Below are 14,638 nucleotides of genomic sequence, written 5' to 3'. Positions count from 1 at the left end.
TCTTTCCCTCTGTACGTAACATATAAAATATCACGTTTTTCAAATTATGAAGTATTATCACATTAGCAAAGTATTACTGTCTAAGCGTTTGAGGGGACTTGTCTCAATTCATGACGCTTTCTCTCTCCCCCTTCCTCCCCCTTCCTCCTCCTTCTCTCTCTTTCTACCATCTTTTGTTTGACTTTTCTTCTTAGTTAATTTCAAAAATTGTAGATTTTTTACGGGATTATATGTATATTCCCTCGTTAAATACATCATACGGGATCTAGACGCAAGTCGCGAAAGGTCGGAAGTGAGAAACCATTAAAGACACGCCAGTTAAATATGACGGACGTAGCGCCAATTACGTGCGACGTGTCCTACTTTACGTTGATAACAAGGAGGAACGTTACGATCTTTATATTCAACAAGAATCTTCCTCATGTGTAAAAATACAGCGAAATGAAGAACGTCATCGGAGCATTTTTAAACTTGTGTACTTTGTAAAAACATCTCTCGTGGGGAATTTTCTATTGTCCGTAATATAGAGAGACAAGAAAAGAGCTTGCAGAAGGCATTATGATCATCTAATCTTAATATTTAAATTTTGCTGCGGAACGAAGCTCCACGGCATCAGTCAGAAAACGAGGTTTCGCGATCGAGAAGGCGATGAAGATGGAATTTATGAAGAACAAGAGAGAGAAAGAGAGAGAGAAAGAAAATGAAAAGGAGAGAATGGCAGCACATAACCGATTCTCGAACTCATAAATTTTAAATTATGTCAAGCAAAAAGAAAGGACGCGCGATGGGACCCGACCTCGGGTAAAATAAGAGGAACGCGTGGAGTACTCCTTTCTCCCCGCTATGGCCCCCGGTTGCTCTAGAAAAAGACAGAGAGGGACAAACTCACCGATCTGTAAATGCGAATAAAAATGAGAAATTATTTTTATGTAATATAAGTGGAATTATCCTTTATACTTTTATTTATCTTGTGTCCTCCCAATGTTTTTGAAGTACAGCGTCGAGAAATATTGAAGTTAATATAACGAAACATAAAAATAAAATCCGTTATTCTTTTTTGTCTCTCTTAAAGATGCACGTAATCAAGCAGCAAAGCAGCAATGCATCACGATACCATCAGGCTACAGCGATTAATTCCGGCTGATTTGCATATGTGTTGGACAATCAGAGAAGGTATTTCCTTCTCGTCTCATCCGTCCAAACGAGAGAGAAAATCGTAAACTCAGAGCACGAGCAAAAACGGCGAGACTAAAGACCACTGTCAGGGAATTATTAGGGTTTCTACATCGTAAGGCCCCGCTGGCAGCACAGACGGTCGGCAATGGTGGGGAGAAGGGCTCATTGCCTCGACACGTTTTCCATACGCGAAATCGCTTTATGGGGGTCGCTACAAAATTTCAGAGGGCCCCATTACCGCGCGTCGGGAGGGGCCCCGTCGAGTCGAATTTCCGGCATTAATTCGACATTATGCGATATTCAAATCTGTGCCGTGGAATTTTTTCAGTCTAACGAGATTCTGCTCCGCTCCCCCTCTGCTTCCCCTCTTGAGCCCCAACCTCTTGTTCCCTTGTCGATGCGCGGAGTTTCGAGCTCGCTCCATTATAGAAAATTGCGGAATGTGCTGGAGTGTCATTTTCTTTTTATTGTCATGATAATTCTCCGCTGACCGTTCGAAGATCGTGTGCGCGACAAAGCGCATGTCTGCGCATATCGATTGGGACAATTATATTTGATATATGTATATTATTACAGTTAATTTTTTTCAATCTTATTTTTTCGCAGTGTAGATTGTATTCGATATTCATTAAAAAGACTCCACACTAATTAAATGGAAAATTGAGTCCCGGTGAAATAAATTAGTTTTTACCTATAATGTAGCTTATTAGGTATATGCGAAAACTATGTCTATGACATCTTTTGTTTACATTATTCGCAGAACTAACAAACTGACTGTAACGTTACAGAATGGCTACGTTCAGCAGAAAAAGCAGCTTTGCAACTGTTGTAAAATTCTTCAGTGTGATTGGTTTATACATTTAAATCCAGCGAGGAACTAAGAGCAAGACCAATTATATTAAAGAATTTTACAACAGTTGCAACTGCTTTTCTCTAACTGTTATGTATACCATGTGTATTACATTTATATTGTTGAGTGGGAAATTATAATATTAATGTAATGTTACTGTTAGTTTGTGTTCTGCGAGAAACGCGGTAAACAAAAGATATCATAGTTGTTGAGCTATGATGTATCAAAGATTTTCTGTGAGCACAACATTTACCCCTTAAATACACCATAGCTCAAAATCCATTATTAAGCCATAATCTTTAATTTTCACTAAGTTGTAAGCTACATTATATGTGAAAATTAATTCATTTTATTGAGACCTAATTTTCTATATAATTAATGCAGGGTCCTTTAGAATTCCGTGTTTACCTAATTCAATGTGAAAAGTTGATTCAAATCTTAATTATTGTTAGACCTGAGTTGAATCTTCACTATAAATATCTTCATGTATATTTCTCACGTATGGAGAATTATCTCATTGCACTCTTCGTCGAATCAGGCGCGAATGAACAGCGATCGGACGACGGAGGCTGACCGCGCGCGTGAGGACCGCCGAGTAGCGCGCGCGGCGTTCCTTTGTTCGCGGCCAGTTTCATTTTTCGAGTATGGAGGATAATTAATCTTGGGTGGGCATAAAAGGGTTTTCGGGTTCGGCCACGAGAAAAAATGAGCGCAGCTCTGGCGTTCGGCCGCGACCAGTTGTTCCCTGGCCCTTTTTTCTTCCTCCCTTTCCCGCGTCCCTCAGGCCCCACACTCCCCTCAGGTGGACTCCTGCCCCCGCGCTTATTCTTTCTCCCTTTCCTTTCCATCTTAACATTTCATCTTTCTTTCTCCTTGATCTCTTTTTCCAACCCTCACTCTTTTCTCTCTCGTTTATCCACTTAGTTGCCTCCCACACGTAGCACCGCGGGATCCTAAAACCATCTCGTCTCCGATACTTGATGTCCAACCACCCTCCCGCCGCCTCCTCCTTCCTTTTTTTCCGGAATTTGAGTCAATAAAAAATCGCTTGGAACAAAGAAACGAACGGCCGCCAATTTCTCACCGGATAATGCCTCGGCCCATCGGTCCCGGGGAGAAGGCTAATCACGACTGGGCATCTCGACTTCTGTTAGGTGTTAAAAATGGACCCCGCGGGGCCCTGCGTTCTTTATCTCGCGGCTGGGCCATGCAGATCCCCCAATCCGCTCGTCCCCGAGACGTTAAATATTAAAATTTGGAAACGTTACACCCGGTTGCGCCCACATGAGATTCCCGCTTTCAAGCAGGAGCGAAGGCAGTCGTGATAAAATATCGGAACGACGCGCATCAATTTCCGTTCGTGTTACGAGGTGGTTCGTGATAAATCTGAAAATATCTACCCGTTTCGTGATATAAATCGCCGCCTCAAGTGTTCCCCGAAAATTGATTCGTCGAATTTGTTAACTCTCGTTTTGCTTTTGCACATATGTATATCCATTTGATTCCCTTATTCTCGAGGAAGGCGCGAGATTGGCTCGAATCGAGAACTCTCTAATGACGTGGGTGCATTCACTGCGGTCGATATATCGTTCACGATTACGATGAACCGAAGGAATCGGCGATTTATCATGGAGATACGTGCATAAACTCGGCTTTCCTTTAGAATTCTCCTCGATTAGGCACATCGACCGCTCGATGGATCGTCCGCATATCCGTTGCTCGATTTGGAATTCCTTACGAACGGCAGCTTACTTCCGTTAACGATTCTGGCTTGGACGACGAGCCTAACCACGTATGTAGTTAGGCACGCGTAACGCGAGGCTCTGAACGCGCCCGTGTTTCGTTACACGACGACGAAGCGCTCGAAATTCGATTCTGGCGAGAAACAAGAAAGCCGAAGCCGTCGGCCTGTCGGTAATCTCACTTTCGTGTTTGGAATACCGAATTTACGTAACATGGTGTGTCACGCGCGCAGGAGGGATCGAGTTGAAAATCGCGTGATTGAGTAATATTTCATCGACTATTATTTCATTATTAACCTTCTGGAGGCATCGTCTTGTTATTGAAAAAACATTTTTTTTTAATTTATTGTACTTGAAAATATCTCGTATGGCCTCTGTTCTGGCAGATTTTATACGCATGATATAATAAAAAGCTGCGCATAATATTTATAATGATATCGACCACTGTCGTTAAACATTACAAAATTTAAATGAAGAATCTATCGATATATAATATATCGACGTATGACCTTCCTGGCAAATAGAAGAACTATTATATATTTAAGTGTTTAATATTACATACATTTTTGCGCGTCCTCAGTTATTAAATGTACTAATCTCAAATTTACGGTCCCAAATCTATCCTGAATTAAATGTTAAAGTGAACATTGCAAATATGTATACTTAGTCCTAGAAGCGTCCGACCGTTTATCCGTCTGCAAGATTTTCCAGAAACGACTTTTACAAATTGTTTAATAATAGATCTCAAGCTTTAGCTCCACCAAGACAAAATGTAAGTCAAATCAGTAAGAACTAATTGTTCAAAAATTAGTTTTAATGAAATTCTTCCAATAGTTTGTAGTTGCATTATTTACAGTTAATTACATCCGTTGCAAAGGATTAATTTTATGTTATATCTGTCTCTCTCTCTGCAATTCGAATTTGCGAATATCTCATCGTACACTTCGAGATGCTGTCGTATTTTCTGATTCACAATGTTCTCACGCAGAAATTCGAGAATAACCACGGCGGAAGAGCAGCTTTCGCAGGAAACCGACGACAACGATTACTCAGATTTCTCGACGAAAGGAGTGTCCTCGTGTTTCGCTTTGATGATGCAGCCACTTTTTACCGTATCCCTTCCGATTCTCCCCAGAAGAGCGAACTACCCGTTCGCGCAGGGTTGAGAGAGGTGAAGAAAGAAGAAGAGAGTGTAACCCCCGAAGGCATGCTTAACCCCTGCGGGTCATAGAGAGAACGGCGTTTTACCGACTATTAACTCGCCTTTACCCCTGTTTCTTACCCTCGCGGTCTGACTAAGGGATGCCAAAGGGAAGGGAACGGAGGATCCGTCAGGCGTCGACGAGATAGAAACGAAATTGGAAAAAGGTCCTACTCGAGGGTCCACGTGTAATCTCCCGTTTTTTTCTTTTCGCGCTATTTTCACCCTCTCCCCCTTTGCGATATTTCTCTTTCCACTTTTCCGGGCTTTCCGAGATGGACGCGTGCAGGTAGCGGGCCAGATACCTGCGCGACTCCTCGACGAGGGGCAAGAAAAGAAAAGAAAAAAAAAACGCTAGATCTCTCCGGGGGTCACGCTCGATTTAATCCCTGAGAAAAATCGCGCGATCCCCCTCGCGCAGCAGAGTCGCAGTTGATTTCGGGGGTTAACCGATTTCCCTGCGAAATTTGAAATCCAAGAGCGCGTTTTTTACTACCGTTTTCCGATTTGACCTGAGCGATAGACCCGTTTAAAGGCTTAAGTATCTCGTAAAAATGGGCTCGAGAATACAAGGCGAGGTCTTGCCCCCCCCTTCTCTATTTCTTTTTTTTTCATGCAACTTCCGAGGTTAGAGGGTCGGATGTCAGTCGCCGTCTCTAATTTGAACATCGAGCAAATATATCCGAATAATCTCTTTTGTTCAGTTTATATTGTTCAATTTTCAGATGAAGATTTAGACAGATATGTATTCAACTAATTACATTATGCAAATTTTTGAAATCAGAAGCTTTGATTCTGAAATTAAAAGAGCGGGACTTGTTGCATAAAAGTGACACTAAATCTCAAAATTATGCAAATAACTAAAATCGTCAGTTTTACGAATTTTTTAAAAAGTACTTTTTTTAATAATTGTGTGATTCTTTTCTTTTCATCCCTTTCTTTCTGCTTTTATTTTATGAACCTTAATGCTTAAATCTTCTCACGAGTAATTGATTTATTTTCATTCCTGCATCGCAGCTCATTGTGTTTCGCACGGTGTTTTATAAACGAGGAATCTTGGAAAGATGACTCGCCGCAACACGTTTTTTTGCTGTGATTGTGTATCGATGGAGCATGACTCGCCGCTGTGTGAGACGATTTGGAGCAAAGACGAAAGGGAGAACGTCTCCGGAGGAAGCGAAACATAGAATCCCCGCGGCGCGGTACCTTCTCCAGACTGGGCCTTAAAAATCGAGTCAATTTAAGGACTCGGCCGCGAGCAAGATACAGAGAAACGCGTATATGCATGCGATTCTTCAAGAATCTCCCTCGCAAGGATGAGAATTCATTTAAGACCAGAACGAGCGTCGGATCTTTTTGCGCTATTTATAACGGCCCTCCTGTGTTATATGTTTTTATTAATTATATTCCCGTATTAATCATAAGAACAAAATTCTACGTTTAACCACTATATTTAATATGAAACCGAAATTGATAATCTGAAAACTTAAAATGTTGCCAATATAACAATAAATTAGACCGCATGTAAATACACTACTCAACTAATTTATTAATTTTAGTATTTTAAACAATATTTCGTGTGAATTTATATACATGTATCTTTATATACATATTCTGTGAAGAGCGTGAAATCATTTTCGATCTTGAATCTTTAACTAAAACTGGGATAGTAATATCACAAATTAAATTAACAATTAATTTAATGATATTGATGCTGGTAAACATCTTGCCAATATATATTTGCACAAATATTTTCCTACAATAGTTGTTTTGTTTTTTCACGGAAATCTGTATTATGTGAGGGTTAGTCATTTTTCATTGATTGATAAAATTCAATGGTAAGCGAACCATCGATACAAAGCACTTCGTCCGTTTAACGAAAAAAGTTGGGAAGCGTGTAAAAGAATGAAAGAAAGATTTAACCGCGAGAAACGAGGAAGCATAAATTGAAAAAAAAAAGATTCAAGGGGTAATTTCAGTAGACGTCATCGATCTAACCTTCGGGAAAGGCGTTCCAGGGGGGTCCCAGAGTTTCATTTTCAATGAAAGGATCTTTAAGCCCTTTCTCGAATCTAAGTCTACTCTATCATGCTCGTCTCTCGTTTTCCTTATTCCTCATCTATTCTTAGGGTTTACTTGCGCGAATAAAACGCATCCTATCTACCTGGTGTCCGCAGATTATATCCGCAGGGTAAAAATCCTGAAAACAAACTTTACCTGTATGCCATGGAATTATCGAGTCGTTTGCGATTAGAATTTTATTTTTTTTATAATTTATATATTTTTTAAAATTAAAAATTGTGGAACATTTTTTAGAGGCTCTTATATTTTTTATAATATTTTATTTTTGAGCAAAGTGAACTATTAGATTATAATCATTACGTTGAAAGAAATTTTAACAAACTTATTAAAAACTTATTAAAAAAATATGACCTTATATATATATATATATTTACAGTAAAATTTATTTTATTAAAAACTAAAAAGATTAATTGATAAATGGAAATTATTCGATAGGATATCGAGTATTACTACGAACTTTTTTTTATGCTCTTCCCCACATATATAAAATAGTTGAGAGCAGATGTACCTGCAAGCAGTCGATTACGTGGCTTTTAGAATTGAGACGTCTCAATTTCACGACTTCGAACCCAAGAAAAAACTTCCCTCGCGGTCTCTCCCTTTTACTGCTTTGGACCAACCGCACATTCCCGTGGATTCACCGCCTCTTCCCAACTTGTTATATCTTTGGACCAATCCAAAAGCCTATCACCCCTCTGTAAAGTTTTTCTGAAATTACGAAAGAAAGTAATCGCGCGAGGAATCAGTCTCGCCAGAATACTGGCGAAGATCAGAACTCTAAAATACTTGGAATTTTTTAAATAGGTATGTAAATAGGATTTAAATTATTCAAAACAGTGGCGGAGCAATATTATTTTATACCATTTATTCCGTTTTCTTTTGTTAATTGAAATAATTTAATACAAAGGAAACAAAAATATATTAAGCCAAGCTTTAAGATTCTAAGATTTATCAAACGATTCATGTACGTTTTATTTCGTGACAATCTAATAATGAAACTATCTTTTTAACTGTTGACTTTTATGCTATTTCCAAATAATTTATGTTGTATATTATTTTGTATTTTTATTAGCATACTAAAAACGATCTTATTACAAGTCGATACATTTGCGATTGTTATACATTTAAATTATAATATAATTGTAAGCAATCAGCTTGACTCATTTTTATTTCCTTTGTTTTAATCTATTCAGCCTTGAAATTATTTTTTATTGAAATAATACACGCGGAACAACAACCTCTCTAACAATAATAAAAAATGTTAATCGATTTAATAATCATGAATTGGTCCGAATGAGTCATTTCCGGCCGATAGCTTACAATTTTATAACGCTTCTTATCGAGACTTGCGCATTTCTACAACGCAAAGTTTTCGTGTTCATTTAATTTAAGAGACTTATACGAGTCTCCTTTTATCGTGCAGATACGCATGAATTTCACTTATCATTGTGAGTTGTTATTCAATAAATAACAGTCCGTGAGTTTCTATCGTTTTTACTCGATTCGCTTTGCAGTCGGCTTGGAAAACGCATCTATTAAAGTTGGCCCCGATAAGAAGCCAAAGTTAACTATTTTATGGAACTATTTTATCGCTCGAGATATTCCGCTGCTCTCGTTGAACCTCACGAAGAATCGTAAATACATCAATAACGTTAATGTGTCAACATTCAGATGGCTCTTTTTCCTACTTCTCAGTTAGCTCCAATAATACCTGTTACACACGCACCTTGGATTTCTCGAGAAAGAAGTCATATATCGTTATTGGAAGAACTGCTTCGTCATCGATTACGAAACCATTGAATCCACGCACTGACTCTACGTTTCTGCAATTTCTTTTAAATTTATCATTTATTTCAAATATTAAAAATATCTTCTGTCTTTTAATAGACGACGTTAAAAAATTTCTTTTCTTTTTCTCGTAGGAAAAATGAAGGTAAAAGAGGAGAAGGACGCCTCGTCGATGGCGCCAGGAAGTCCACCTACGCCTCCGCATACCCCGCAAAGTCCGCAACGTGCGATCCCGTCTCTTAGCAATCTATCGCAATCCTGTCAAACATCAAACGCAAACTCGCCGAATCTGCAGCAACAGCAGCAGCAACAACAACAGCAACAGCAATCGCAGCAGCACCAATCGCAGGAGCAACAGCAGCAGCAGCAGCAACAACATCCCGTACATGCCATGACTAATTCACCGTTGAGTCAAATACTGGTGCAGAATCCGGCATTGGCGCAATTGCTGCAACAAAACCCAGCGATCTTGTCGCAGAATCCTCAATTGGCGCAGCTGCTGCAGCAGAATTTGCAGGCTCAGATGGGCAGCGTGCTCTTTCAAAATGTCAGGCGGGAAGAGTCCGAGGATTCCAGGGTAAGTTCTCCCTTCGAGAAATCTACAGAAGAAAAGTCTTGTATTAATTGGAATTCTGTTAAATTCAATCAGAAAGGTACAAATCATATTTATAGTTAATCTATCGAACATCTTAGTCGAAATAACTAGAAATTCAATTACGATATCAGAATTCTGATCATATGATCAGAATTCATTTTGTTTGTATTTTTAATTATTGATACAACAAAGAATATTTTTTCAGTGTAATAATTATTTTACTCTGGTTTTATCCCAGAGTTCATTACACTTCAGCCAATATGGCAGATTAGAATCTCGACCGCTTGCGAAGAATGTCATTTAAAATCTGAAACAGCAACTTTCACAATCGTACCGATTCTAAAGATCATTATTACGAGGAATTCGACAAAGGCGCAAATGTCGGCAATTATCGAGCGTATTAAAGATTTCAAGTAGCGTTGAATCGCCGCTAGGTATTTCGTCAAAAGCCAGACAACCGCGGGCTATATCCAAAAACAATACGAGATGACTCATCCGACTCGCTGTCGGATCATAAAGTTACCAACGGGAGCTGTGTGAGTTAAGTGTGCTAGAATAATTCAGCGCTTCCTAGAATCGTAAGCGACGAACAATCGGTTATGATACGTCGTAATAAAAGTCGATAGAGACTTTGCCGCCTGGTGATCATTCGCTTGAATATCTTTGAGTTTTCTGTTTTTCATCGAATTATTTATTTCCACGACTCGCTCTTTCTTGAAAAATTCTTCATAGATAAAAGAACAAAATATTTTACAATAAAATCATAATATACTATTTCTATATACACGTTTTGCATTCGATGAATTTGGAGATATTTTATCAAATTCGTTTTATATATATTCAAGCATATCATAAAGTATATAAAAATATTTTTATTTTAGAAATATATGTTATTTATTATCACAAATTAAGACAAACAAATTTTGACGATAGAAAATTTAATATTATTGTATTATCATTACATTACGATTAATACGATTTCGCAGTACAAATATCTACATGGGCTAGGATACCAAAGAGGAGACACTAAACCGTACGGACGATCCAGCTATGGGATCGCTGCCGTGGAATCCCATACAGGGAGAATTGAAATTATTCCCCCGATTTTTGTCGTGTCGTTTACATTATTTTCGCCTTTGAATATTAATGGGCATATGCTCTCCGGCGTTATGGCACAAGAAGTAACAACGGCGTATAATACTCGAGTCTTAACGTTATTCTATTGTTTGCAAATCAGCTCTATTGTTTTCTCATATACCTCTATACTCTCTCGCACACCCCTCTCTTTGCCTCTCTCCTTGCTTCTACTCTTCCTCGTCCTCCTCCTCCTTCTCCTCCTCCACCTTTTCCTTCATCGGCGATGTCCCCCTCTCTTCTTTCCTCTTTTATCGTCATCTTTCTTTCTCTTATCGTTACCCATACTCTCTTCTCTCCTCTTTATTTCTCCTCTGCGATTCTCTTCTTCTTTCTCTCGTCGCCACTCTTCTCGCTCCACCTCTGTCCCATTCCGATCTTTTTCTCTTTCTTCGCCCTCTACCTTTCCCCCTCTGAGCTCTGATGCACACGTCCGCATTATATACATCGTGATGCACATTATTTTCCATTTGTTTCCTCGCGTCCGCGTTTTCTCCATGCGAATTTTTTCGTCCACGATAAGTGAATTAATTTAGAATGTATATCGCGATTATAAACGTATCCCTTTTTTTTTTATTCTGCTTTCTCTCTCCAGAATCACGACGGGACATGTAAAAAGATTTTCCCAACCGTCCTCTCGATCGTTCGACGTTATTATGCGCGATACGCAGCAATCCGTAATATTAGGTACAGAAGGTCGTCGATAATTATGAACGAGGAATATAAATGTTCGATTAGAGATTGCAGAATTGATGGAACGCAATGGTCACGTACGTGAGGCGAGTTCTATTAGATTCGACGGAATTAATCGATTGTTCCGGCGCGCGCTCGATCGGGCGCACGAGGTTGCTTCTTGTTAGGAGTGAAGTTCACAGATCGGTACGAAGAATCTCATCGAATGATAATGCAATGACGCGACGTAGCGTAATAGAATACATTTATATGTAGTATTTATAAATAAAAAGTAATTTGAATCTTTCGATAAATTTACTTACTGAGATAAAATTTCTTCAAGTTTCAATAACAAGTTTCTTTGTTTGCTCTATTTAATTCGAAGAATAAATAGAATCGTGAATAATTTTCAAGACGAACAGAAAATTCAACGTTAATGAAAGAGGAGAGAGAATGACAGGAGTAGATGGACGACGATGTAGTAACCGGTTCATAAATTCATGACATAGTTGGATCAGATCTCAGCTAAGGCTTCAGAAATCGTACAGCATTCGCGAATAATTTGAACCACGATGGGGCTTCCGACAAGTGTCGTTTCTTCCTTCGATGTCTTCCCCGAGTAGTATCTGTCCTTTTTTAAGTCTTTTGATTTTAAACAATAATAAGTGGAAAATCAACATATAAATAACAAAATAATCAAAACAATAAGTGGAAATCGACCGATATAAATAATATAAAATAAGCGAAGAAGTGGAAATCTTTTATCAAAGCGGATTTTGGTACCCAATACTTACACGCAAAAATATTATTAGGCACCAAGATTAAAAAGATTGTGTAGGCTAAGAAGTATTTTCAAGTTTAGATAAAAGTAATATATTGAGAGTAGTTACCCAGTAATTGTAAGATACGGATGAATAGTGTGTGGTTAAATAAAACCATAAATCTAGTTCCTTTTTGGCATGTAAGCTGAAATAATAAATTATTGGCGTTATTAATATTGCAATAATAAAATTTCGTCTAGATACGAAGATCCGCTTTGCCCGAATGAGGCTTTCATTTCCTCTCTTGATTTTAATTTTGGTAGCTGCTTAACGTTCGAAACGTAGAATCGTTTCATAAATGGAAGAATCGAATATACAGCACGTCGATATAAAAGTTAGTTACTCAAAATTGAAATGCCGTGTGGCAGATATGCCCCGGGGTAATTTCATTACTTGGTAGCAGTAGGGTTAACGAAGGATATTAAGCGGCCATTACGAACAAGCCTAAGGCCATAACGCGATTAGTTCGCGGAATAGCCGGTCTTTTGTACGATAGATTTTACGGAAACATCTCGTGTCTGCCGCGTGGGCGGCGGGTCCCCCTTTCGTTTCGTCCCCTTCTCTCGCGTACGGCCCTGGGCACGCCGGTGCATTGTACATCGTAATGTATTTCTTTTAGGTACCGCCGACAATAGCGAGCCTGGCGGCGATGAAGGTGGAGGCAGCTGACCCGAAGGTTTCCGGTGAGTTACTATTTCCTCCTGCTGACGGAATTATCGGGATCGTAATTAGATTCGAATCGAGACTGCCGCGTTCGATGACCCTGTTCGCGCGAACAAAAGGAAGGTGAAAAAAAAAAGAACGAAGCGGAAAAAGACTCGACAGTGACGGATGCGAAATCATCGAACGTACGCCGCCGCGATCTGGTTAGACCAGGTGATTCGTAATCGACAATTTGTAATGACAACTTTAATCGTTGAGCGAATCTATGATTAGAACGGAGACAATGTTGCCGATCGAATGTTGCACACACGACGACGATGCCTGACCTTTAACGGAGTCGGGATAGAAATAATCGGTATGCGTTCGCGTTCGCCAGAAGTTTAGCCGCACGTGTTCCAGCTGCGGAAGCAATCGGTTGTGTGCGGCGGATTGAACATTCGTCTGCAAAATTGCAATTTCTATTCAAAAGCCTTGAAAGTTTTATCAGAGGCGATTTCGCTTCTTCTCGTATGCTCTCAATGCGCAGAAATTTGCTGCGAAATGTTTCCTCTTTCGGGAGAATTCATTTCTGTTTCTCCTTTAAAGCGGATTTCCCAACGGGAATTAATAATCGGTCGCTACGCGTGGAGAACGAGCCTAGAGAAATCGCGCATCCAGCGTGCGCCGAGTTGCATGCCACGTGACAAATCTGAAGCTATACGTAAGCCGGCTCTGGAGTGCCGTCGGCTCTCCCTGCGGCCTTTATTTGTCTCGATCCTCGCGAACCCGTGAATCGTGGCGCAACCTAACGAATCGCGGCCGTCCGTCGCTTTCAGTGTTTTGTACCCAGGGGCTGTTCCCCCTTTATTGGAATATCCGCCCACAGCATTATGGGAATTATCAAGGAAATGGGATGAGTGCCAACGCGGCTCCCACGAGGGGTCCGAGGGGGGGGAGGGGGGCGGGGGCTTACTTCGACCGCCAGTAATAAAAGAAACGCAGGATTTATCAATCCCTCGCTATTCTTTCCCATGTTCTTTGAAGACTATCTCGGCAAATTTTGAATACTTTGAAATATGTAGATGTGCGATATGCATCTAATTAAGTAAAAGAAGTCGAAGCTTCATAGTGGACTTTGATTTCACCTTTGGAGAAGGAGGGTCTATTTTTAAAATCTTATAGAACTTTTTCCTGAGTAGGATTTATTATAATTTATTATTTCTCTCTTTGTATTCTTTGTCTTAAAATATGAGAGTATTTCAGCGCCACTCTACAGATGGCTTTCCCGTCCTGTAAAGGTTAATTACTGCAAAAACATCCCGCGATACAGAATGTTTTTAAATTGATCATTATTATGATGAAATCGGGAATTCATGGTTGCGTAGAAATATCGCTCGTTGCATGCAATAAAAGAGATGGAGTATTCTGTATTATATAAAGATCCCGATATTTCTCCGAGACGCTATTAAGATCAATCGTTGCTTCTGACTGTTATTTCACTTTGCCGCCATGCGAGCCATCATTTTTCTCAAAAACATTTGCAAACAACTCGTAATCTGTGGTTTGTCACACAATTCCCGTCCCGTTGAAACCGCGAAAAGATTCTGCGACGGAAATCACGGCATTCACGACGAAGAGGGGCACACGTAGAGAGAACATCAAGTAGAGAAAGAGAGAGTGGGCGGCCTCCGTTGGATTTTCTCGTCCAGTGACATATTCCTACAATTTCGGATCGGCCAATCCAACGTCGGCCGGACGATATTAAACGCGTGGTGGGATCTGCTGCGAAATGGAATAAAATAAAATGTGTACGTTGTTCGCGCGCGGACTAAGCAGACGGACGCGGAGGCAAGGGTTATCGGTGAGAGAAAGAGAACGCGGACACGTGAGAGAAAGATGGAGATGTGAATGTATGCGTACGTGGAAAGGGAAAGA

The 14,638-nt window shown here is 39.8% G+C and overlaps 1 protein-coding gene across 3 annotated transcripts in view; it reads left to right on the top strand.

Moving 5' to 3' along the window:
- Positions 1-14,638, top strand: part of LOC108722473 (zinc finger protein castor homolog 1) — a 94,819-nt gene that overhangs the window by 52,794 nt on the left and 27,387 nt on the right. For all 3 annotated transcript variants that reach the window (XM_018447607.1, XM_018447605.1, XM_018447606.1), the window contains 2 exons: positions 8,974-9,416; positions 12,681-12,744. In XM_018447607.1, coding sequence (XP_018303109.1) covers positions 8,974-9,416; positions 12,681-12,744 — 507 coding nt within the window. The remainder of the gene's footprint in view (positions 1-8,973; positions 9,417-12,680; positions 12,745-14,638) is intronic.

Source organism: Mycetomoellerius zeteki, unplaced genomic scaffold (genome assembly GCF_001594055.1).
Source record: "Mycetomoellerius zeteki isolate Tzet28-1 unplaced genomic scaffold, Tzet1.0 scaffold204, whole genome shotgun sequence".
NCBI lineage: Eukaryota > Metazoa > Arthropoda > Insecta > Hymenoptera > Formicidae > Mycetomoellerius > Mycetomoellerius zeteki.
The sequence above is the reverse complement of the archived record's forward strand: the minus strand, read 5'-3'. Positions and strand labels throughout refer to the sequence as shown.